The sequence below is a fragment of the Homalodisca vitripennis genome, chromosome X (genome assembly GCF_021130785.1).
Source record: "Homalodisca vitripennis isolate AUS2020 chromosome X, UT_GWSS_2.1, whole genome shotgun sequence".
Lineage (NCBI taxonomy): Eukaryota > Metazoa > Arthropoda > Insecta > Hemiptera > Cicadellidae > Homalodisca > Homalodisca vitripennis.
Genome location: NC_060215.1, coordinates 147,252,903 through 147,280,285, shown reverse-complemented (window position 1 = coordinate 147,280,285; position 27,383 = coordinate 147,252,903). Strand labels below are relative to the sequence as shown.

Below are 27,383 nucleotides of genomic sequence, written 5' to 3'. Positions count from 1 at the left end.
CTGTGTTAACTGATTTAATTACAGCTTTACCATCGCTTGATGGAATAGTTATTAGAAAACTACTCGATTTTGTTATAAAATTTAGGGCTAATCCAGACAGCGTCATATTAGCAATTTTACCTAAAACTACAGGTCAATTAAGAAATATCTACAAGCTATTTCATCAAAACAGAATCCGGAAAGTCTAATTACCACCGTACTCGATACTTTTCTGCCTACTAGAGCTCGTCAACAGACCACGGTCGAACTTATATATAGAACCCAGAAACCAAATGAAACACTGGTTAGTTTTATCAATGATATCAGACCGTTAGCAGAATTGCTTATACCGGCTATTTCACCCCAGGAGATGCTTGAAATTGTCATTACAGGAATTAACCCTCAAACCAGAGCTCGATTAGCGGGTTTTCCGGCTCCAGCCACCATTTCTGAATTGTTGAGCTTAGCCCCCCGATTACAAGTAATTCAAAATACGGAAAACCGGTTCACACAAGATTTAAATTCACCGGAGTATTATCAACAAACTGGACCACAGGTCCATGGTGGACGTCAACTAAACCAATCTTATAGACAAATAGGGAGAGGCAATGTAACTTATAATCGATATCCCATACAAGATCAGCAAAATAGTTTTCATAACCGCCGCAGTCAATCGGGACAATTTACTCAACATAGACCTCCTTTTCAAAATATGAATACAAACAATAGGAATCAACTACATCATCAATTCTCCAGAAATCAATCTCAACGTGGATTTTTAAACTACAAAAGAGGGTTCTAATGGGCGGAGACTCCCCTCTTCTAACTTTAACCGCCCGTTTTGATAAAATCAAGCCAGCAGTGAAGACACCTTTCACCAAGTCGGCTCAAGCTCCTTCTTTCCCGGGAGTTCAGTTTTGTACAGTTCCTTTGACTTTTCGCAAGTTAATCATTAATTCTTTGGTAGATTCGGGTTCTTCATTCTCCATTATATCGAATGCCTGTTTTCAGAATTTAAAGAATATACCAAGGGTGATAAAATCTGTTTCAACCATACATGAGTCAGCCATTTCAGCCTCGGGACAAAATATAATATTTAATTTAAAGGTTATATTACACTTCAAAATTTCAAACTTGTCTTGGGATTTTCCTTTTCTTGTCGCCTCAGAATTACCAATGCCAATTATTCTGGGCTGTGACTTTCTAACTAAAACTAGGGTGATCATTAATATGGCAAATAAAACATTAACTTTTCCATATGGCACTCCTTCGGTCATGTATCTCGCTCAATCAGCTGAATTACCAAGTACAACAATATGTCCAATTAAGTTAGGGGAAAACCTCTCATCTGATCAAGCGGACCAACTGTTAAGACTAGTAAATGAATTTCCAGGAACAATTACTACTAAATTATGCCGTACAAATTTGGTCGAATATCAAATCAAATTAAATTCTGATACAATCGTTAGAAATAAGCCCTATCAGTTTGCTCCACCTAAAATGGAGGCAATCAAGGAACATGTTGATCATTTATTGGCCAACGGAGTGATTAGACCATCAATGTCTCCCTATGCGTCGCCAGCATTTTTAGTACCAAAGAAAGGCGGAAAAACGCGCATGGTAATTAACTATAGACAGCTTAACTCATTAATAGATCTTGAGGCAACTCCCATGCCAACTATAGAATCTGCTTTCCAACACTTAGGGCAAGCTACTTTCTTTAGTTTGGTGGATTTAAATCAGGCATATTTACAGGTCCCTTTGCAAGAGAACTCAAAGAAATATACAGCTTTTGTTCTACCTTTCGGGCAATTTGAGTACAATTTTCTGCCTTTCGGTCTTGCAACCGGCTCTCATGTCCTAACACGTTTAATTTATCAAATTTTTGGAGATATAAAATACAAGTGTGTTCAATTTTTTCGATGATTTGTGCATATACACAAACGGTACTTTTGATCAGCACTTGTGCCATCTCCGAGAAGTCATAAATCGGCTAAAGCAGGCAGGATTAACCATCAATCCAGATAAAATGACCCTGGCAGCAAATCACATCCAATTTTTAGGTCACACATTTGCCAATCATACCATGACGATTCACACGGATAGGTACAAGCCAATAGTTGAGTTCCCCGCTCCTAAAAACTTGAAACAGCTAAATAGATTCTTGGGTATGACAGCCTTTTATTCTAAATTCATTAAATCATTTGCAAAAATAGCGCAACCACTTAATAGTCTAAAGAAGAAAGGCGTAAAATTTACCTGGGGGCTTGAACAACAATCCGCATTCGAAACTTTAAAAACAGCCTTGACATCAAATGCAGTTTTGAAAATGCCGGATTTTAATCGACCTTTTGTTTTACAAACCGATGCATCAACCTCCGCCTTAGGTGCTTCACTCAGCCAAGAATATAATGGCAACTTGATGCCAGTGGCATTTGCTTCGCGACCACTAAACAAGCATGAGCAAAATTATGACACTCTTCAACTTGAATGCCTGGCTGTTGTCTTTGCCTTTTCCAAATTCCAACAGTATCTTGAACATAGGGAATTCCTTTTGCAGACGGATTGTTCGGCATTATCCTGGCTTTTAAACCACCCACGTCAAGTTGGAAAAATTTCTCGCTGGATTACATTTATAAATTCGTTTAAATTTCAAGTACAACATATCAAAGGATCGGATAATGTAGTTGCTGATTGTTTATCGCGCCTGTTCGAAAACAGTGAACCAACTGAAGTGCACGCAAATAATTCATCGGAAAGGCCATCTACCTTACCACAAGTGGCACTCTTGGCAGGATTCCCAGAAATGTTTAAAGATATTGGTACTCATCAACGTGAAGATCCCGATCTCTTAAAGATTATAAAGCCGAGTAATAGGCCCACTAACTATCAACTTAGTCAGGGAGTGTTGATGTACAAAATATCGGACAGACATACACCTAGAGTGGTATTACCTTACAAACTCATCGATATGGTTATTAAATATTATCATGAGTCCCCAACTGCAGCTCACTTGGGCATTAAAAAGACACAAAAGCGTATTCTTAAAATATTTTGGGCCCAAAAACTTGATACAATAATAGCAGACCGAGTAAGATCATGTCAAATTTGTCAACGTTCCAAGCAGGCTCAAAACTCTAGAGTGGGTAAACTTGCATCGGAAGTAGTTACAAGACCTTTTGAAAAGATATTCATAGATCACATTGGTGAACTTCCTAGATCAAACAAAGGCAACCAATATCTGTTGACGGTAGTTGATGCGTTCTCCAAGTTTGTTATTCTGTTACCAGCTAGAAATGCTACAGCAAAAACTACGGTGGATATTTTGTCTAAAAACGTTTTTTCTCTTTTTGGGTTCCCAAAATTTTTAGTTTCAGATAACGTATCCCAGTTTAAATCTAGACATATGGCAGACATGTGTATGACTTACGGTATCCAACATATTTACACTTCTGCTTACTACCCGAATCCTAGTCATGCTGAGCGGGTTAATAAAAATCTTAAGGTGGCACTACGAATTTTTCACGGACATAACCACAAGACTTGGGATGAGAACATTCACTGGCTGCAGGTAGCTTTTAACTCAGCATCACATGAAAGCACTAAAGCAACTCCAGCTAGCGTATTTCTAGGCCGGGAAATACAGCATCCACTCGAATTGGCATGGAATCTCGATTCATTACTGGCGCAAGAACCGCTACAAACAATGCAACAGCGCTGGGACAATGCACTCTCAAACTTAAAAAAAAAAGCTAGGTCAATTAGGGAACGCTTATACAACGCTGGTAGGACAACTACCCACATCTCACAGGGTGACTGGGTTATGTTTCGAAAATAATCCAATTAGTAAAGCTGCTGAGAACATCAACAGTAAACTGCTCCCCCTGTGGTCCAAACCTTGTGTGGTGGAATGCTTTACATCACCTGTCACAGCTAGACTCGTCAATCCTACAAATGGGAAGCTTATAAGAAAGGCTCATGTATCTCAATTAAAGAAGTTTTTCATGCCTAAATATTAAGTCCGTGGTAAGCGACCATATTCCTACACAATTCTCCCTAGGTGATATTAGTTTAATGTTTCTTTTCCTCTTCTTTCACACTCTAACATTCTTCTTACACATGATTACATTTTGGGTCCTCTGTTAGCGGCTGCTTGCACGGCTGCTGAGTCTAAGGGAGTTTTCTATGAGGGCTTCCCTACAGTGGTCTGTGGTTGATCGTTGGTGGAATATCTAAATATACACTTTGAACACACTATGGAGATGAAGTCTGAGTTTCCTCGGTTGGTGGGTTCTTTGTATATTGTAATTTTTTTCATAAATTCTTTCTATATTGCAATTTTACGTAGCTTTTGGGTAAAATAATCTGTGGTAAAGATGCATTTTTTTATTATATTTTTAGTGCGCATCCTTTTACCGGATTGCTTACCAACCAGGAAATGCATAGATTCTTTTGAACATGTTGATCACATGGTCAAATTAATTTTTTCTTCTCCATAGATATACACAATCAGACAAGAAGAAAATCTACACATCTCTATTCTATCCTTTACTTTTACTAACAACTAACGTCTTACTAAAATGTAGGGAAATCTGTAGGAGTCATATTGTACAAAAACTAAAAATAATTTTGTGCTATTTTGTGTAATTTATGTTGTAATATATGTTGTGTTTAGGATTTGATTTAGTTATGTTGAACAGATAGGTTTATCCTGTCTTAAACTATTCAGACGAGTTACGAATATAAACATGATTAATGCATTAATCGTATGAAATACAATGATCGTTATTACTCGTAGCATCGTATGCTGCTCGTATGTGTGTTGTGTGTGAATTTTGCAAATTTAATGTGATCAAACGAACATTAAGTTGCAATATCTATGTTTTTCTAAATAATTAAATGTTATTTATTGCTAGATATATATACACCGTCTACATTCTACGTGAATTTTGTGCAAGCGAATATATGAGTTAGGTGTTGATTGTAAATGGGAATATTTAAAAATACCTTTCCTTGTCATTTCACTATTATACCTTAATGTATGTTTCCTTGTTAGGGATACCTTTGTTATTTGTGTGCTTATTTATATATTCGTGTATCCGACCTTTAATCGTAAAGTGGATCTATTTTTTTTTATATAACGGAAATATTTTTGGATATCGCATAAGCAAGTTATGATCCAGCCGGACGACCATCCCCAAAATTTTTCCCCGTATATTACGCACCTTAGCTTTGCGGGAACATGGGCAATGTCACACACTAATTTAAAATATACTACCTCATTACTAATAAATACTACAATACTTCGCCACACGACACGTCAAAATCCTATCATAATCCAATTAATTCCTAATTTAAGAATATATGAATATTTGTAAATGCGCACATGTGTATTCCGAGCACTTTCTATATAAATTAATCCTTACCAAACTCTCCACCCTGACAATGGCCATTGGATAACTGAAAGCTATACATACCATGTGAAGAAACAGTGTTGTCAATTGCAAATGAAGTCATCGCATCAAGAACGGCAACATCTAAAGAAGAGACGTACCCACAGTGTAAGCGCAAAAACACATGATCTCAAAAAACTCTCATCTCTGGAAGAAGACACTATCTTCACTAGAAGTATCGCTAAAACCCACAGGACTGTATACGCACATCGACTGCAAGCAGAACAAAGACAACCTATAAGGTCGCCAAAAACCAGGCGCGTAAACCACTCTCTCCGCACGGAATCCACATGCAATTTTATTTTCAGGAAGACCAGAATTCAATCCTAATCCCTCACATACACTACACATCACATAACAACTTTCTGATTGTATCGAACTCTTTCCTGTTCGGGGGGTGGGTGTGTGACATTTTCCCGTTGTTTTAGAATATATACAAAATATTAACGGTAGGTGCCTATTCGACAAATAGATCGCCTATTCGGTCATTACTTGAAGGGTGACTAGTACAAGGGTAGACCAACAGTTGGATTTTGTTTTTATTATGTTCCATCACTATTATCAATACGTAATTGGTCCTCCTGTCGTCACCCGCTCTTCGATTGGTGGGGAGCACCCAAAATTTTTGGATATTCCAAATTGAAATTTTTATTTCTTCCTTCCGACTTCCTCTCCATTTTTTTTCCTTTAGGGGGGAAGATTGTGGTGACTGCCCACCACATATATCAGACCGCCGAATCAACGGTTAGAACCGGTCTTTCTGATAAGCCGCGTGCGGATGGGGGACCGGTGGTCTGATAACGAGGAGTCTAGATTGAGTGACGGAAGAGTGAGGACGTCTGATCGGCGAGTGGCGGTGACGGAAATATAACCTGTCGCAAGTCTTAGTTTTATTATTTGTTTAAGTATTGTGTGTTACACTATGGATTGATTTAATAATCGCGGGGGGGGGGGGTTAGGTGCCGGAAAATTATAGGGTGGTAGTAAATTCTAAATTGTTAGTATGTCGGGGCGGGTTTTGTCGTGATGGGAGGTCAGCGTGGGGTTGGTGTCGGTATGTGTAATTTATCTTTGGCGGTTAATAAATTGTCTTACGATTTACTTTTACATGATTCGTCCTTGAATTATAACTAATACTTATCAAAGCTGGCAGGAGGATATTGTGAAATTAGGATTATGGTCGCTCCACGGCCTTCATCGTGCAGGTGGCTACAAGCCTAGTCCTGCACAACGACACGTTGCTTCCACAAAACCCATACAAATCGTCACAAAAGAGATTTGTCAATTGCATATTTTTTAAGATACAAACCAAAACTCCAGACATAGAAGTGATTTTAGTTATCCAGCACACAGCATCAGCCTCTCAGTGTTGAATAGAGATTTGTCAATTACATATTTTTTAAGATACAAACCAAAACTCCAGACATGGAAGTGATTTTAGTTTTCCAGAACACAGCATCAGCCTCTCAGTGTTGCAAATAGATTTGTCAATTGCATATTTTTTAAGATACAAACCAAAATTCCAGACATGGAAGTGATTTTAGTTATCCAGCACACAGCATCAGCCTCTCAGTGTTGCAAAGAGATTTGTCAATTGCATATTTTTTAAGATACAAACCAAAATTCCAGACATGGAAGTGATTTTAGTTATCCAGCACACAGCATCAGCCTCTCAGTGTTGCAAAGAGATTTGTCAATTGCATATTTTTTAAGATACAAATGACTAGCATTTCAGTTTTCAGTTTTATACTGCATTGAAACACTGAAAACACAATTACAATCTTGAAATGTTCCAGCCACGCTTTGCAGAGCCATCTTCAGTTAACATATATTAAACCAAAACTGTGAAAAATATACATCCGCTTACACAGGCAAATTTAACCCTCTCCCGCTCGCATTGTTTCCAGGCGCTAACGGTGCTTCTAACCTCAATTAATTCGCTCTGCTGGTCGCGCTCGATAAAAATACGCGGCGCCTCAACTTACACACGTTCTGTCATTGTAATTAACTATAATTATATATATTAATTATTTTACTATATATTGGTTCAATGAAGTTGACTGTACGAGACCAGGGAGGGGGCACACGGACAGCTGGGCGCCGGTGGCGCGGGCTTGTTTGTTGCGCAGTTGCTTGGTGAAGGTCATTGTCTGGCTCGCCGTCACTGCCACTGTGATCACTCCGAACTACATTCTCAATGCCACCAACCATTTCAAAAGGCTCTGGTACATCACTACACTCACTTGAATCGTCGCAATCACTACTGATAACAAGATCGATTTCACTGTCACGAAGTGTACGACTACAACCCGCCATTGTTTCCGCACAACTTATACAAATAGCAAAATAATGGAATAAATCTACTGTAAAAATAAAGTGAATGGTCTCCTGATAGCAAACAACCCATAGTAGTACAACATATTGCTACTCGAGAGCAGCACTTATCGGCTCTAGTAGATAAAGCAGTGCGTGCCGATCTGTGCCGTTTAAGCTGCAGTGGCTATGTGGTGGCCGTGCCGATTCATGCCTTGCGAGCAGGAGAGGGTTAAGGGGTGGAGTTGCACCACAATTGACTGAAACTTAACCAATCAACTACCAATGTGACCAAACAGTCACCAATACAGCTTATTTTCTTTTATACATATTTTTGATCATTTGATGCTGAAAATACCATGTAAAATATACAGGTCACCTGTCTGTATAAGGGATGTTTATTATTGGTAATTTCGGTATAATGTGTTGAATAAATATGGTTCATCGCAGTGAGGCCAAAATATTTTATCAGCATGTAATAAAATAGGAGATTGACTGCTGGTGTAAATCATGATTTAGTGTGAAGATAAACAAAGACCGAAGAAACTCTCATCCTCAGTGCTAAAAAGTTTTTATCCAATCCCTTACCACTAACATGTTAAATGTACTGTGATGGATTACATATTATAAAAATGTATTAAGGATGTAAATAACTATATAATTTAACTTAAGTTCAAGAGAAAACCAACTTAAAAACTGTTTCCCTTACTGGATAGACATTACTATACACTTTTCCTTTCTTGTATGATACTGGGATTCAGACTATAACTTTGAGGACGATAGATGTTTTATGTCACCAATGAAACAAACAAAATTTATATTACATTTTGCATTAGGTGTAAATAAAATCAAGTTTCTACAAGGGCAGTCTATATTGCAGAGGGCATGTACCTTGAGTGCATTATCCACCGAGGGTTTCCCGTTCGTGAGAGTCAACTCCTTGATCACCTCACGCCACAGTCCATTGGTGCCTTGAGTGTGTAGTTCTTCCACATGGAGAGCAAAGTAAGCGAACCACGGTGCGTGAGGACAGGAGCCGCCTTGGGGCACGAGAGACACTATGGCGTTTCCTGATATCCAGCTAAAGAAGGATGAAAGTCGGGAGTTGGCCTGCGTCGTTGATATCAGCGTCTTTAAACAGAAATGTTTAATCAGGTTTCTGTCAGAAAAATATATGGCAACTCTTAAGTTAAAATTGTTTATGTTGAATACAGGATTTTTAAAACAAAATGGTAGGAATAACAGATATTTCAGTTTCTTTAGCACTCTCGAAACAAAACCCACGGGATTCTGCATATTAGTTGGAGCTAAGTGTTTACTTTAGCTAAGTTCCATAAATACACTGATACAATCTTCACCAGAAACCCAAATCCCTACTAATAAATCTGTAACTCAGGCTTACATATAGAAATGATAAGGTGATGTATTTTAAACAAAATTAAGGAAGCCATTATACAAACAATTGGCAGCATTCACTGTACTTCTCTACTCAAACAGACTTATGGGATAAAATCATCAACTAAACAGAGCTGCAGTTTCTTAATTAACACGAAGATTATAAGTATGCAGCAAGAAACATGTAGAAGAAACCTATTTAACAAGAAATATGGGTTTATAGTAGCGAGTTAAATATGTATGATATTGTAGGCTACAACCAATATACAAACAGCAATGACAGCTATAGGTCGGGTGATATGATTGTTTATGTGAACGAACAGTACACAGCTAAGCCTACAGCTGTCAACATTCAATCATGCGCTCAATGTCACTGTCGATCTAGAGCCGACACGATGATTTAAATTCATTTTCAATTAATTATTCTGAGCGTAATTTACTCATTGTTGATGAGATAAAATTGTGTTTGCTTAAGCAGTCACACCAGGTGGATAATTATTTAACAATCATGATGAGTAATGGCTTTAAGCAGTTGATTGGTTCTCCAACCAAAGGCAATAGTTGTTTAAATCACTTGTTTTGTAGAACGAGAGATAACTTTATAGTGATAAAGTTTGTGAATCTTATAGGAGTGATCATGATGCAGTAGTATGTGAAATCTTTACATCTAAATCCCATCAGAATAACAGTAGTGTGGATAGTGAGCATTTTTCCAAAATTAACTTCTGGCAACTTTTGAATATTTTGCAAGATACAGACTGGTCTTCGGTGTATGATAAGAGATATCTCAGCACTGGATTTAATTATTTTATAGACATTTTGAAAATATCATTGGATTTGTTAACTTTTCCAGACATATGGTGTACAAAAATTAAAATATTGAAACCTTGGATGACCGTTACACTGTGTAAAAAACAAAAATTTTGGTATTTTCTCTACACCAGACAAAAAAAAGCCCAATGATTTAAAACTTCAAACATTTCTTCATAACTTTAGTTTGAAATTAAAAACGGATATGCAGGAACAAAAAACTAACTCCTACTATAACTTTTTCTAGCAGAATATGAGAGGTACGAAACAGTAATGGAAAACTATTAATAGTATTCTAGGTATTCTATTAGTATTCTACATAGGTATTCAACGTAAAAGGAGTGAAATTTCTGGTAACTACTCAAAGTCTGATAGTGATGTTTTAGTAACTGGGGATTATGACATTGCGGCAGAATTTAATGATTTTTTTGTTAGTGTTGTTAATGTGATTATGCCTGAGACAGAGACTTTAGATGGAAGTGATTTATGTAGGTTTAATGAGATATTTCCTTCTCAAATTGAAAATAAAACTTTTTCTGTTATTTAAGTCGTCGTGAGGAAGTTCAGTGTGTTATTAATAAGTTTTCTGACAACAAATCTCCTGGATTAGATGGAATTTCAACATATGTAGTTAAAATAATATAGAGTTTTATATCACCAGTAATATCTCACTTAATAAATGTTAAATTTTGGAACAGGTTATTTTACAAATGCTCTCAAGGTGGCTTTAGTGATTCCATTACATAAAAAAAGAAAATAACTCTGATTTAAATGACTATCGTCTGATTTCACTTCTTTCTGTATTTTCTAAAATATTTGAAGATAATGAAAATAAGACTATAAAATTTCTGAACTCAAATAAATTTCTTTTGTAAAAACCAGTTTGGGTTGGTTTGGCGTTTGGGGAGGGGAATTCAACTGAGGACACTCTGTTATATTTTTGTTCTTCCGCTTTTGAAGGCTGGTTTTTGTATTTAGTTACATGACCTGGAAGGACCTAGACAGTTGTAATAATGACAAGAAAGGTATGAAAACTCAATATAATGTGGGCGCTTTGGTGGTATAGTTACAGATTTAGGAACTGAAATGATGTATTTGTTGTTTCTTAAACATTTGTTGTTAAAACCATCCAATGCGATGTAGGGAGATTTCTACTTTCCCATTTTTCATACCATACCAGAATTGGGAGAAATGTCTTACTTTTCTCTGAAAAATCATCATTCCTTGTAAAGACAGCATATTTCTTCAGAGAGAGGAAAAGTATCAAGGGAATTATGAGAGAAACGTCTGCCACTTCTGATGTCAGTGATAAAAATCACAGTACTTCTACTCCCACTTCAGTGACATCATGATAAACATGGACTTAACTTCACCGGATCCAAATCTTTTGTCAAAGAGTGGAAAAATATCAAAAGAGGTACCAGAGAAATTTTGGTCTGGATCATTGACTTCCAAACATCACGGTAATATAAACAAAAAGTCAGAGGACCACACTCGTATCTAGAGAATCATTCTGCAATCTGGATTCATTCAGTACCAGCAACATACTTTAACACCCACATAGACTTAACTTTACAGGTCCTTTGCTTATCAAGAACACTGCCATAGGCTTACTTCTGACGATAAAGTAGGAGGACACGGTGCAGTAAAGGTGTTTAGTTTAGTACCATTTGTTGTGCTAGTAAAGAGTTCAATGTACTGTTTTGTTTTGTGAAATGCTGAGGAGTTAAATATAGATAAGTTTGATATTTTATGTAGTTTTTCTAATAATCTACTTCTGCTTTATCTCATGGTGACACTAAATAAGCAGCTAATTCTCTAATCCACTCGTATTGTGAGAACAAGGCTTTAGGCAGCTAGACTAAAACAAACCGTCTATAACCCCAACTTGACTTTGCAGTCTCTTGGCTTCATAACACGGCTCAAGATTCATTTTCAAAATTGTTCTTAATTTTACACATCAGAAAGCAAATCTTTCTCTTTTCACACAAAAATTAAATATATACGAGTGATAAGCTTTCAAATCAATAACAATTATGGAATCACTTCTAAAGGTTTTAATAATAAAACAGCACTCAGGGTATACAGATAGTAAAACATTGAACCCACTCCCACTTGTAACAAATTCCAATAAATATTTTGTTAACAGGAGACTATATGTTCCACCTCGTATGTCATTTTAGCTTATATAATTATTAGTGGAATTGTTGTATGTACAGTCATTAAAAACAAAGGTTGATATGTGATTACTGATGAAAGATTTAGCTATAACATGTAGTCAGACTTCAGTTAAATATCTTAGTTACTTTTACAAGTGCGATTGGCAGTGAATAGACCCACTATAGAGCCGAATAAACAGACTACCGGTATCCCCTTTGATTAAGCACCCCCTGGACATAGCACAGTTGCCATGTTCAAGCCATAAATGAGCACCCCTTTAAAATAGGGGGGATCATTTTATTCAGTGTCTTGACCGTGTCCATGTCCTGACTTAGCCCCCTCTCGATTATATTTCAACGGCCATGCGCTCATTGTTTTCGCTTTACTTTTATCTTTTTTATTCCTTCCGCTAATTTAAGTATTTCGTGCCACAATGTCCAAGAATTATGGCCACGTTACGTGCATATATTAACAGTTTAGTTCATTAAATTGAATTTTATAGCACAGTACACTTTTATCTCTCGACATGCTTGGTATTTCCTGTTTCATTTGAAACTCTGAAATCTTTACGAATTTTCCATAAAACGATTAAATTAGACTATTGCGAGAATTTTAAAATAAAAATAGCCATATGGGTCAAGCCCTTCGTACCAACCAACATATTATTTTTATTTTTATAGATAAAATCACAGATCAATTAGCTATTAGCTTAGTATATTAAGCTTCACTGACTGAAGTTTTATGTTTTACATCAATTTGACCATGTGTTACAGTATATCGCAGCTGGCAACAATATGTAAATCAAGCATATTGTTTATATTATTCACCAGTATACTCAATACATTACTCAAATAACACCCTGATTATGGCATGGAAGTTCTTCTCTAATGCCACTGGTTATATCACTTGAGGATCTCTTTTTATCTAACTGTTTGCCACTTAACACAGTTTATAGGTAATATAGAAGAATTGGTTATTATGGCATAACAACTACAGCCAATTACGTTTTGTGGAAACAGTTTTCAATATAAGAGTACTTCGTAATGCACGTATTAACAACAACATAGTAGTGGAGGATAGACATTTCGTGAATTAAATCTTCCAAGCAACAACTGCAAATTTATTTTCAATTGGATTTTATTTCCATGACAGCTACTCCATGAACACGAAAGGCTGTTCTTCCTTAATATTACCACATTTAATCTAAAATGTTCAAATACTTTCCTTTTACCATGTAAATAATTATATAGTTTTAAAGTTGATTGCAAGCTGTCAGAAGCATTACTTTCATATCTACCGAATTTTACATATTTTGTTTATGTATGCTTTCCTATATTGAAAACATATATGAAGCTAAACATTATTGCACTGATTAACTTGTTATATTAGCTATACTATTTTTACAGATAAGAATTAATATTTTAAAAGCTCATATAAAAAATAAATTTGTATTCAATTTAAATACATCTAATTCTTTGTTTAAAGTTTATTACTTAGGAATACTCCAATCCTGGAAACGCAGTGTTTTATTATTATAAAAATAATGATGCAAAATATCCGAAAACTGGTTATCCTTTGTAACATTGGAATTAAACATTTTGGTTGCTCTATTATAATGCTAATGCATTAAGCTTAAATGTATAAAATAACTGGGAAATATTGAAACTGAGGGGTGCTAATTCAGCACTTTGACCATGTCGGTGCATAGAACAAGCACCCCCAGGCGTGACTTCAGAGGCCAGTGAGTGCTTATTCCAGATGTGCTAATTCAGCTCTTTGACCATGTCCGTGCATAGAACAAGCACCCCCAGGCGTGACTTCAGAGGCCAGTGAGTGCTTATTCCAGATGTGCTAATTCAGCTCTTTGACCATGTCCGTGCATAGATAGCACCCTAGGCGTGACTTCAGAGGCCAGTGAGTGCTTATTCCAGATGTGCTAATTCAGCTCTTTGACCATGTCCGTGCATAGAACAAGCAACCCTAGGCGTGACTTCAGAGGCCAGTGAGTGCTTATTCCAGATGTGCTATAATTCAGCACTTTGAACCATGTCCGTGCATAGATCAAAGCACCCCCAGGCGTGACTTCAGAGCCCAGTGAGTGCTTGTTCCAGATGTGCTAGTTCAGCTCTTTGAACCATGTCTGTGCATAGATCAAGCACTCCCAGGCGTGACTTCAGAGCCCAGTGAGTGCTTATTCCAGATGTGCTAATTCAGCTCTTTGACCATGTCCGTGCATAGATAGCACCCTAGGCGTGACTGGAATAAGCCCAGTGAGTGCTTATTCCAGATGTGCTAATTCAGCTCTTTGACCATGTCCGTGCATAGAACAAGCACCCCCAGGCGTGACTTCAGAGCCCAGTGAGTGCTTATTCCAGATGTGCTAATTCAGCTCTTTGACCATGTCCGTGCATAGAACAAGCACCCCCAGGCGTGACTTCAGAGCCCAGTGAGTGCTTATTCCAGATGTGCTAATTCAGCTCTTTGACCATGTCCGTGCATAGATCAAGCACCCCCAGGCGTGACTTCAGAGCCCAGTGAGTGCCTTTTCAAGATGTGCTAATTCAGCTCTTTGACCATGTCCGTGCATAGAACAAGCACCCCCAGGCATGACTTCAGAGCCCAGTGAGTGCTTATTCAAGATGTGCTAATTCAGCTCTTTGACCATGTCCGTGCATAGAACAAGCACCCCCAGGCGTGACTTCAGAGCCCAGTGAGTGCTTATTCCAGATGTGCTAATTCAGCTCTTTGACCATGTCCGTGCATAGAACAAGCACCCCCAGGCGTGACTTCAGAGCCCAGTGAGTGCTTATTCAAGATGTGCTAATTCATCTCTTTGACCATGTCCGTGCATAGAACAAGCAACCCCAGGTGTGACTTCAGAGCCCAGGGAGTGCTTATTCCAAATGTGTTAATTCAGCGCTTTGACCAAGTCCGTGCATAGAACAAGCACCCCCAGCCGTACTTCAGTGCCCAGGAAGTGCTTATTCCAGGGGGTGCTAATTCTGCACTTTGACCATGTCCGTACATAGAACAAGCACCCCCCAGGCATAACTTCAGAGCCCAGTGAGTGCTTATTCCAGGGGGTGCTAATTCTACACTTTGACCATGTCCATGCATAGAACAAGCACCCCCCATGCATGACGTCAGGCCAGGGGGTGCTAAGGCAGCATTCCCTTACAATTGTCCATGTGCTTCCCTGATCTTGTAAATAAACAAGTAAGGTTATTTTATTATTAAAAATGTACTTTTTAACAAATAAGTGTATGAATAATAATTAAAGCAGCATGCACATTGTATAATTCACTTCATCATTTCAATGAGAATTAATAGGACCCGCAGTAGTGTGAGGGCTTGTCCATGAGTAAACTTGTACTATAGTGATTCTGTGTTATATTTGGACAAATGATGCTTCATTTTAATAGTGCCTCTTTTTATTTTATTTTTACACTGTCAAAAAAGTGAAGTTTGTTTTTTACTGCTTTTGTTTGGTTTAACAGGTTGCTATGTTCAAAGTCATAAATAAAAATACATTAAAATTTCATATTTATGAAACATATCAAAGATGACTGGTTTCCAATCAATTACATCTCTACCTTTTAATTTAAATTGAATATTGAAATCAAATAAGTTTTACTAGTTCTGGTAAATAAAACTTGAACATACAGTATTATTACAATCCCTCTCCCCTCACTAATGTTTCAGCTATTGCAATCGGAAAAGTGAAAGTTTTAGAGATATGGGTAACAGAATCTTAAATTAGTTACCCTTAGATGTATTAAAGGTGTATTAAGAGTGTACTAAATTTCGAGGGAATGGCCTTTGAAGAGAGGTAATCCAACTCAAAAATTTTATATGCCAAAAAAGCAACCCTCCTACATCATTAGAGAGATTGAGTAAATAAATATGAATCTTGACTATAAACAAGAGTTATCTATCTTAATTTTTTTTTAGATATTCTCAATAAAAATCTCAGTTGAATAAATTTAAACATTTGTAAGTCCTATCTAATTTAGATTAAGATGAACTATATATTATAAATGTTCTGGATTGCAAGTACTTTTAAAATAAAAATACAGGACAAACATTCACTGAGGTTAAATGTTTAAGATTTTAAATGGATGTTTTACCTATAATGTTATCGCAAAAGTTATCCTACAATGTTAAGAATGACATTTTTTCTGAACATTTAACTAGGTCTTATGAATTTAAATATTATGAATTTCTTAAATGTATTCAATTAAATGTAGACATTAATTAAAATAATGCTAGTGTTAATAATTCACATAAAACCTTAGGCGTGGGTCGTAACAATATTGTTAGATTTCCATTTATGTATAAAAATAGAGGGTTGCAATACAAACATTTTGAATTAGACAGAATACATTTCTATTGTGAAATAAGTATTTTTTTTTTAAACAAAAACAACATTTTCATGTTAAACAAAAGTAAAGTTCAGACTAAGCTAGAAACATTCCCTAAGTATTCTTTACATATTTGCAACTGTTCAAAAATTAGTGGAGGGGAAGGGTAACTTTCTGATTACACTGCATATTATTTTTATGTTCTATATTAACCACTATAGAACAATCATTCAAAAAAATACTAGTATATGGCAAATAAGCCGCTGCACTATGCGAATGTCTCTGTATAAAGCGTGTAAGCGATTTTCAGGTCAGACGCAATCATAACCTAATTAACTACTTAGATCTGTATCCATCAGTAAACATCATTGTGAGAACTCAGAGAAGAGTGCTGTAAACCAAAGGTTGTGATACTTCTTAAGTTTGATGGCTGTCTCTTTTCATGGAACTCAATACAATGCTGAAGAAAACAATTTAATGTTAACGTAATCTATTCAACTTATTGTTACACATTACTATTTTCGGTATAGCACTGAAAAATAAACACTTTTGGCTCCTTGGAATGTTAGCGGTTCTGTTAAAAATTGCGATACGTTGACACAGAAAGCTAAAGCATAGAAGCGTGAGAAAGAGCGCAGCGAGAGAACTGTGGGACTAACCTCAGGCCTAGGTTCCGACTCTGTCCACTATAACAACAACAAACACTTACACTTAACATTAAATTACAAAACAGATCGCTATGTGTCTGATCAGTACTAATAGTGCATATTTGTGAGTGCAGTGGTTTCCGAAATTTATCTTCAATTCTTTTACAGAATCACCACTGCCGTACCGTTTTCTGTCATATATGGAGTTAATGTGGGCATTCCTGAATTTGCAGACCATTCTACATGAAATAGGAACATCGTTGCAGAGAATGCTTTGTCACATGTAAATAGGTATACAGAGTTTTTAATCACCTCATAGAAAGCATATCTTAGTTAGTTATTTCATACATTTATTATTATGTAGTGTTACATAAAACTGTAACCGAGCTATGTAATATCTTCTTCAGGTGAGAAAAATATAAACCACTAAACAGTATCTACTCATAACTCGTATACTTTCTGTAATGTCACCGCCAAACTGTATATTCTATGCACTGTACCATTAATGTCATTTCTTGTAAGGAGTGAAATAATACTCGAATTTACTTTGCAATCTACACCGGCGGAGCGGACACATATAACGTGGTGTTACATCGTTGATGGTTGAACAAGGAGAGAGAGAGAAAGGCTCTTGTTATTTGGAGAGGGATGGTGCTTTGATTTGATTGGTTAGTCGGATCGCGTGACTTGCTCCGCCAATGTACGTTTATTGAATAAATCGTATGATCCGTAATGCCACCATAATTTATGAAGAGAATATAAATGTTAATAAGAAATAATAATAATACATATACAATACATTACACTTTCAGGTCTTACATGTCAATGAACTCAAAGTTAATTTATAATTCATGATAGTACCACTTGATAACTGTTACAGGCAATTGAATTTATGGTGTATTTAACCTGGTGTTATTTACTTCTCAGAATTTTAACTAGTTTGAAGTGTAATAACACTGCATTACACTGTGACATTTGCATGACTCTACTTGCTTTTGCAAGTTAGAGCAATAATGATATGGGGTTAGAACATACTATTGGTTGCAGCTAGGTAGTAAGTAACTTAATTTATTGTACGAATAAATTAATTTTATGATTCAATTTTGAGTTTTCCATATTTGAGGTATGAGGTAGTGTCGGTTCTGTTTAGCTCAGCTAATCAGACTTCTATTACACTTCATAATCAGAAAATATTTCTAAATCTTTCCCCTTTAGTACTAGCGTCAAGAACTAATAGAATTTTGGTTCCTCAGTACCTCATAGGGTAAAATATACTGAGAATTAATCACATATAAACTATTGGTATTTGTAAAAGCAATAAGAATTTGATAAAGCCTGATAAAACTAGTTCTTCCCAAACAAATATATTGAATATAAAACTGAATCTCCATAATTAAGAATATTATTACAAGCTGAGAAAAAGGAACTATGCAGTCGTACAGAAACCCGTTGCAGATTAAAATCTTGAATGATGTACACGAAGGCTGCAGCATGTACGAAATATTTGGGTTTGATTAGAATAAATATTGCAGTCTAATCCAACACAAATAAAAACTTAATGTGGAACTACAGTCTGTAAATAGAATACCCTGATGATGTACCAGGTTGTTAATATAAACTTTAACCCTTTGAGTGTAAATACCAAATATCCACATATGTTATATTCAACTGTATGTTTAAATATGCCAGACCTGGTAGTGTCATTTGTGTTAAAATTTTATAAAAACGTTTTTCCTATAGAAACTTTTCATACTAAATACCATAATGCATGTTTTAATTCGGCTATGATCTTATCAATACATTTACTCATACAGTGTGTTTTATACCAACTAAATTTATTTTACAAAAATAAAATTGGTTTCAATTTGTTGTGTTTTATTGGTGTTTATTACAAATGTTAAAAACATGTTTACAATGGAAATTGCTTTACTTTCAAATACAATATTATTAATAACAAATTTGCCAAATTTTAAAGTGTTATGTTTAAAACTACAGTAACTAAAAAACTTTTATGAGCAAAAACAGTTAAACATACACATACACCCCTTATATGCTTTCAGAATGTGTAGCCTAAATAAAAACTATAATTAGTTTCTTTGTCACTATAATAGTATATGGTGAGTAAATAATTATATTTACTCACCATATACTATCATAAAACTTAAAAGCCCTTCCCTCAACACTGAAGTGCCCTTCCCTCAACGCTAAAGTCAAGAGAACTAATGAAAATTACAATGACTTTTATAACAATAACATAGCTTCCTACATATGAAAGAACACTACAGCTACTCACCCACTAACAGTATGACAACTGCCACAGCTGCTGCTCCACTGGAGGGGGGGGGGACAATACATACTCTAATGTAGACCATCCTTCACATAATGAACAAATAAATCTAATTTTTAGAATCCCGTCCAGAGGAACAGGAAACCCCATGACAACTAACAAAATGCTTCCAAACAAATTCACCATCCTTCATCAAAACATGTAAGAAATGAGTAATGAAACAAACAGACTGAACCACTCCTTAGAGGAAACTGACCCAGACATGTTCATCCTCAGTGAACATGGGTTGAAAAGGGAGCAAATGGAAAACATTAGGCTACCAAAATATTGCCTCAAAACGCTCTTTAGCCGAGAAAAACATAAAAAAGGAGCTGTTGCCATCTATGTTAAAACCGAATTTGGAACATCTGTACAGCAAGTAAATGTAGGAAATAATAAAGAACTTATATGTGAGATGGCAATGATTAAAATACTCTCAGGAAAACACAAATATATTTTCTTGGTGTCCACAGAACTCCAACTGGACAGCTTGAGGAAGCACTAAGTCTCCTTTCAGCAACAATTGAGGACACCAGAGCAGAGAACTATACAATTCTTGTAATGGGATATATAAATGTTGATAGTTTGAAAATAGACAAGGATAACCAAATGCTAAATGACACCTGCAGTCACAGTATCAAAAGATTACCGTACCACTCCCTCCAACACGGATCACTCCCACATATGCTTCATCAATAGACATCATCTGCACAAACCTAGACGAGAAACAAATAACTTCAATTCATGCTGGAATTTCTGAACACACTGCCCAATTATATGAAATTAAATAGAAATTAAAACCATCTCCTCAGACGAGTGCAATACACAGAATACTAAACCAAAGAACCTTAATATACTCAAGATCCAGTTGGAACAAGAAGAATGGGAAATCATTTATCATGCTGACTCAATAGAAACTGCTTACAACAATTTCCTATCAACTATTGTTTTGACTATGAATGCAGAATGCTCTCGGAAGACCGTAAGACCAAGGAAGAGGAAAACGCCAATATGCTGATGAAGAGACAAAACATTTTAAAAGGACCTATCTATAATGTCTAGAAAGGTATGAGATTTCAGGAAAACAAGCAGATAAAATTGAAATGAACAAAGCAAAAAAAAGACGCCAAGCATCTGCAACTATAGAGCAGATGCTGAAAATAAATCAAAAGTCCTGTGGCAAGTAATAAATAGTGAGAGGAAAAATAAATACTTCGAATTATCCCAACCAACACTAAACATAGAAGGAGAAACTATCACCAACCCCTGTACAGTATCAAATCCCTTTAATCAATTTTTTATATAGCAAGAATATATAGCAGAATATACCCTTAGCACTCAGCCAAATACAAAACAACAAATTATAGTTCTACCACAAACCACAAATCATGATCTAAGTTATCTAACCCACACTAATGAACATGAAATTGAAGCAAAAACTAGACGAAATTTTGTCGAAAATGTTAAAACACTGTGGCAAAGCATTAATTCAACCTCTAGTTAAAATAACAAACCCATCTCTTGTTCAAGGACACTTTCCATCTGCTCTCAAACAAAGTGAAGTACATCCTAAGTTTAAAAGCGGGAGCCATACAGAAGCGTATAATTATAACCCTATATCTTTCCTTTCGAACTGTTCTAAATTATTGAGAAAATGTCTTGAAAAGATTGTTTAATTCTTTATTCATAAAACTACATTATGTACAAGAATGGTGTCAAGTTCTTTTGTTCAATAATTTTAAGATAATTTTATTAGAATTATTAAACAAATCAAATGGGATGTGTCTGTTGGAAATAATGTTGAAGCAAACAACTTAAATTTCTTTGGTTCTTTCATGAATGCATTTACAGAAGCATTTCTCTTAAAACTTTATAGTAACAAAAATTCTCTAAAAAACAAATCATGGATAACAAAGGGCATTAAAGTATCTAGTATAAGAAACTTAAGTTAAGTAGGCTGGTGAAACATTCCAATGACGAACATTTTTATAAACTATGTAACAAAAAATTAAAGGAACTTTTAAAAAGATCTGCAATAAAGAAAAAAAACTTAAAAACAATGAATTCATAGCCAATTCAGATGATAAAAGTAAGACCGCATGGAGTAATGTTAAATCTGAACTGGGTTGTAAAAAGATAAAGCAGAATTTTCTGACTTATTGGTAGCTGATAGATGTTTAAATAACACTCTAGACATAAAAAAATGTATAGGTAAGTTCTAATGAAATCAGACTGTATCCTTGTGCTCATAAGGCTCTAAAACTTGTGGAAGGTTTAAATGAAAACCATGAGTATTCAGAGTTTAGTTTTCAAAACATTACTGACAATGATGTACTCAAAGTAATTAAATCTTTACAAAATAAAAAAAATCTGCAGGTTGGGATGGAGTTCCAGTTAATTTGGTGAAAAAGTTTCATGTTTTACAGCAAAACCTTTAGCTATTATTATAAACCAATCTTTTTAAAATACCTCTATTCCAAATTATTTAAAGTTCGCAGAAGTCAAACCTCTTCATAAAAAGGGAGAGAGAAAGTAAATCCTGATAATTATAGACCGGTTTCAATTCTGCCATCATGATCTAAAATTCTTGAAAAATTAGCTTTAAATCAAATATCAGCATTTTTAGAAAAAATAATATTTTAGTTCCTGAACAATTCGGCTTCAGAAGAGGAATGAGTACAATGACCGCATTATCTAAATTTATTGACAAAGAGTCGTGGGCCTTGGATGGTTCCCAGAGCGCAGTGGGTGTGTTTTGCGATCTGTCCAAGGTGTTTGACTGCATTAATCATGTTATAATCATTGAAAAGAGAAAAGAGAAATGAGAAATGAGAAAGTTTATTGTCTTTAAACATAAAATATGCAATTGACAAAGTCATTCTATGCTAAAGCTTAAATCCCACTATTATATATTGTGTACATTAACATACTTGTCTAGTGGGCTTAGTCAATGTTACAGGTAATAATTATTACGTTCTTTCATCAACCAGGCTTAGTTCTAATTTAGCTAAAATTTTAAAATTTAACAACGATATAACAGAAAAATTTACAAAAGGATAAATTATTAACAATTAAATAAATAAACAGGGGGTACTACACTAATTTTAAAATCTTAAGGTACTAATATCACAGGCCAAATAACTTTGAACAGAGTAAAACGCTTTATCTTTGAGCCAATGTTCTAAAACTGCCTTAAATCTTTTTAATGTTACATGCCATGCCTCTTGAGGCAGTTTATTGAACATCTTTAATTTCATAATACAATGACTACTTCTAGTTTTTTTCTAATTTTATTGGTAACATTTCTATCATATGGTTTTTCCTAGTAGGATATCTGTGAACTTCTTGTCTAACCCTGAGTGTTTGTAGATTTTCTTTAACATCAACCAAGCAACAGTAAATGTATAGGCTAGGTAGAGTCATTATCTGTAGTTCTTTAAAAAATGGCTCACAGGACTCTTTCTGGGACATTTTTTATTACCCTTAGGGCTCTCTTTTGCCATATGAAAACCTTTTGAGAACCACAGCTATTACCCCATAGTGTAATGCCATATCTAAGATGAGAATGGAAAAAGGCATAATAGGTAGTAATTAGCGTATCCGTTGTCACAGAATTCAAAAGCTTACGTAAAAGAAATGTGACTCTAGATAATTTTTTGCATAACTCTTGAATGTGTTGGTCCCAGCTCAATCTACTATCTAGGTGAAGTCCCAACAGTTTTACAGGCTTTAAATCTTTATAAATATAGTGAGTCAAGGAAAAAATAATTTTTTTCTGTTTTGTTACTATTTACAACAAGGTTGTTTGCTTCAAAAGAATTGCAGAATTGCAAAATCAGCCAAAGTGCTGGAGGAGATCCAGAACTCTTTCAAATAAAGCAAAAACTGTATGGGGATATAGTGAACGAAAATAGGGGTAAGAAAAAGCACCAATGCTTCGTTCCTCAAACCATTAAGGATGTGAGTGATCCAAAGCTGGTCTCAAATATTATTAATAATTTTCTTTATAAAATGTTTCCCATAATGGTTTCATTTCTACTGGGGGGAGTTTTTTCAGATTATCTTCCCTGCTATAACACCTATTCTTTATTTTTTACTCCTGTTTGTAGGAAGGAAAATGTCAGACATTATAAAATCTTTAAAAGCAAAGCCTTCCTCAGGCTATGACAACATGTCATCTAAACTGCTTAAGTCATGTTGGGAATCCCTTGCTGAACCACTTGTGCATCTCGTTAACTGTTCTTTTGAAAGTGGAATCTTTCCAGATGTGTTAAAACTGGCTATCGTAAAGCCATTGCACAAAAGAGGAAAAGTTGATGATCTCGATAACTTTAGGCCGATCTCCATTGTTTCAACGTTCTCTAAGGTTTTTGAAAAGGCAGCTTTAAGTAGATTATGGTCTTTTCTGATTCAAAATAACATTTTGTTCAGCAACCAGTTTGGATTTGTCAAAGGAGGGTCAACTGTCAATGCTATGTTCACTTTCATTGATAAAGTCATCAAGGCTCTGGATAGAGGCAAGTCTGCTTCTGGTGTATTTTTCGATTTGCGAAAGGCATTCGACATGGTTCCTCATGAGCATCTACTAAAGAAGCTTGAGAGCATTGGTATACGTGGTGTCGCAAAGCAGTGGTTTTCTTCTTACTTGAAAGAACGTCGACAAGTTGTAGAATTGCCTTTTGTAGATGGAAACACTTTAAAGCATTGGCATTCTGATGTGCAAACTGTCAAGGCGGGTGTGTACCCCAGGGTTCCATTCTGGGTCCTCTTTTGTTTATTTTTATATATTAATGATCTTAGAAGATGTATCTCAGATGCCCACTTGTGCTTGTTTGCGGACGACACATCAATTGTGATAGAGAGCCAATGTCGTGAAATCATGGAGGTCAAAACTTTTGTAGAATCTAACCGGATAGTCCAATGGTTCCAAGAAAATGGATTAGTTATCAACACTAATAAAAAACCACATTACTTGAATTTGCTATCACAAGAAAGCATAATGATGACCTTAGTGTTTGGGTTGATGATGTAGAAGTCTTTTCTGAACAAAGCGTTAAATTTTTGGGCTTATCTATTGACAGAAATTTAAGTTTTTCCTGTCATATAAGCGACGTGGCGCAGAGGATAAGTTCTGGAATATTTGTACTGCGTAGGCTTTCTCATTTTGTAAACACTGATGTTCTACTTACAACATATTATGCACTTATTTTTCCTTTCCTTTCTTATGCGGTAACCATCTGGGGTTCCGAGAGATGCAATACGCATTGTATCTTTGTCTTGCAGAGAGGGCAATGCGAATTGTTTCTGGCATTCGTCAAAGAGAGTCTTGTAAATCTGTTTTTAAAAAGCTTGAAGTTCTGACATTTCCTTGTGTTTACATTTTTTACACTTTGATGTTTTTTAAGCAGAACCATGGTATTTTTCAATCTCTTGTCCCTCAATCTGGATATAAACCTACGAAACAAACAAAAACTGAATATTCCTTATCATACCACTTCCTTCTATAAGCATCACAACTATTACAGTGCCATATCATTGTTTAACGCTCTCCCTGATCACCTTAAATCTAACTTGGATCTAAACTATTTTAAAAGAAAGCTCAAGTCATTTCTAATTGAAAAATTGTTTTTATTCTATAGGAAGAGTATATTAACGGTAGATAGAGTACCATACATAGATTGTTAGTAGTTTTTAGTTATATTTACTTTGACGCAAGCCAATGCATGTACTTATGTTATTATGGCAATAAAGAAATTTTGACTTTGACTTTGAAACCATTCTAATGCAGTTTCTATGACTTGTGTTTCGTCCTCAAGCAGTGTATCCAAACTTTTATTCCAGCTCAAAAGTGTAGTATCATCAGCGTATAAAACTGATGGGCAAGGTAAATTAAAAGCTATGTCATTCATTGATATGGTGAATAAAAATGGTCCAAGGACAGATCCTTGGGGGACTCCTGCATTCACACCTTTAAAATTTGATTTTTCTTAGCCCTGGACCACCATTTGTTTTCTATCGTTAAGGTAAGGTGCTAATAAATCAAGTTCTTTATTTTGTATTCCATATGCAAACAGCTTTTTTACTAATAAATTGTGCGAGATACAGTCAAAAGCTTTTGTCAAGTCAATTAAAGTAGCAGATGATATTAATTTGTATTCAAAATTAAAAATAACTTGTTCCACAAGTTTTTCTACTGCTTTTACTGTATTTCGCCCCGGCATGAAACCAAACTGTTCATTACAAAAGAGGCTATTTTCAGTAAAAAAGCCGCTTAACTGTTGCTTAATACAAGACTCTAATAATTTACTAAAAATGGGAACCAGAGATATTGGTCGATAGCTTGATGGGTCATTTTTGTCTCCTTTTTTAAATATATCTCTAATACCCTATTAAAAAGAAAATGTAGGGGCTCTAAGATTATTTCAATAATTTCTTTAACAATAAAGTTTGAAAACCCATAGTAGTCTTCACTACGAGAAGTACTTAGATTTTGCACACTTTTTAAAATATCAACTTGTCTAATTGGTTTCCATTTAAAATGTTTTCCATCCTCAGAACAATTTGTGACATGTGTATTTACATAATCAATGGCTTGATTCTTAGTTACATTTCTATTAGAACTACTTAAACCTAACTTACCTACTAAATTAACAAAATAATCATTAAACGTTTCAGAATCAATAACACTAACTTGACTAGAGCTGTTACTACCATTGCCATTATTTGATTGAGCTTTAACTATATTCCAGACGGCTTTACATTTATTTGAAGCATTGGCAATAAAGTTTTCATTGGCATGTTTTTTTTCTAAAGTTATTTTGTTTCTGTAAATTCTTTTTGCATCAGTATATGCTTCTTTATGTTTACTTTCATTTATTGTACCCTTACTGTTCCTGTATCTGTCATAAAGTAAAATGATGAATTCTTTCATCTTTTTCAGTTCTGGTGTAAGCCATTTAATTCTTGGCCTGTTAAGATTTTTTAATTTAACCTGTTTAATTCTACAGCATTTGTTATAAGAATTTGTCAAAACAGAAATAAAATATTCATTACCCTCTTCTACATCGGACATACAATATAGTTGCCTCCAGTCTCTTAAAACTAACATGTCTTTAAAGTTTTAAATAGTTGTAGGGGTTAAATCTCTAATATTTTTATATAAATTGCTTGGATTATGAGGCCTAACTTTATTTGCAAGAAATAGACCATACAGCTTTGCAAACACAGCTGCATGATCTGACAAATGTGGTTCAATAACCTGACATTCTGTATTATCTTTGCTAATATTTGTAACAATATTATCTAGTACTGCATCTCCCCTAGTTGGGTTGTGATTCAAGCAATATAAATTAAATGATCTCAACAAATTCAGGAAAGACTGTGATTCTGAGGTTATTTTACCAATATGTATATTGAAATCTGCTGAAAGTATAATTTTTTTATCACTGTGTTTTTTATTGACATGTAATAAAAATAGCTCTAACGAAATCAGAAAACTATTTACATTAGTGTCAGGTGTTCTGTATAAAGAGGCAATTAAAAGATTTAATTCAGGCAAAAATACTGCTGTTATTTCAAAACCAAAGTCATAAGCAAACATTGTTACATCTAAAATTTTACATTCAGTTTCCTGTCTGACAAATATTACGCTGCCTCCTCTTAACAAATGTTTCCTACAGTAACTATCAGCCAATTTATACCCACGGGGAGTATACAGAGATATCTCTTCTTCACAAAGCCAATGTTCACAAATAGTCAAAATATCATAGCTAGTATTATCCAAGAATAGATCTAGTGAGTCAAGCTTATTCCTGATTGATTGGATGTTTAAGTGGAGTATACTTAAGGGTCTGTTGTCTTGTCCTGTTGAGAAAGTTATGGGTCCGTTGCCTCGAGGGTGTTGAGGTCGTTTCCTGAAGAGGGCTCAGTGCCGGGGGGA

The 27,383-nt window shown here is 35.3% G+C and overlaps 1 protein-coding gene across 1 annotated transcript in view; it reads right to left on the bottom strand.

The window, feature by feature from the left end:
- Positions 1 to 27,383, bottom strand: part of LOC124369659 (ectopic P granules protein 5 homolog) — a 335,562-nt gene that overhangs the window by 143,985 nt on the left and 164,194 nt on the right. The window contains exon 20 of the mRNA XM_046827710.1: positions 8,637 to 8,876. Within this exon, the coding sequence (XP_046683666.1) occupies positions 8,637 to 8,876 (240 nt within the window). The remainder of the gene's footprint in view (positions 1 to 8,636; positions 8,877 to 27,383) is intronic.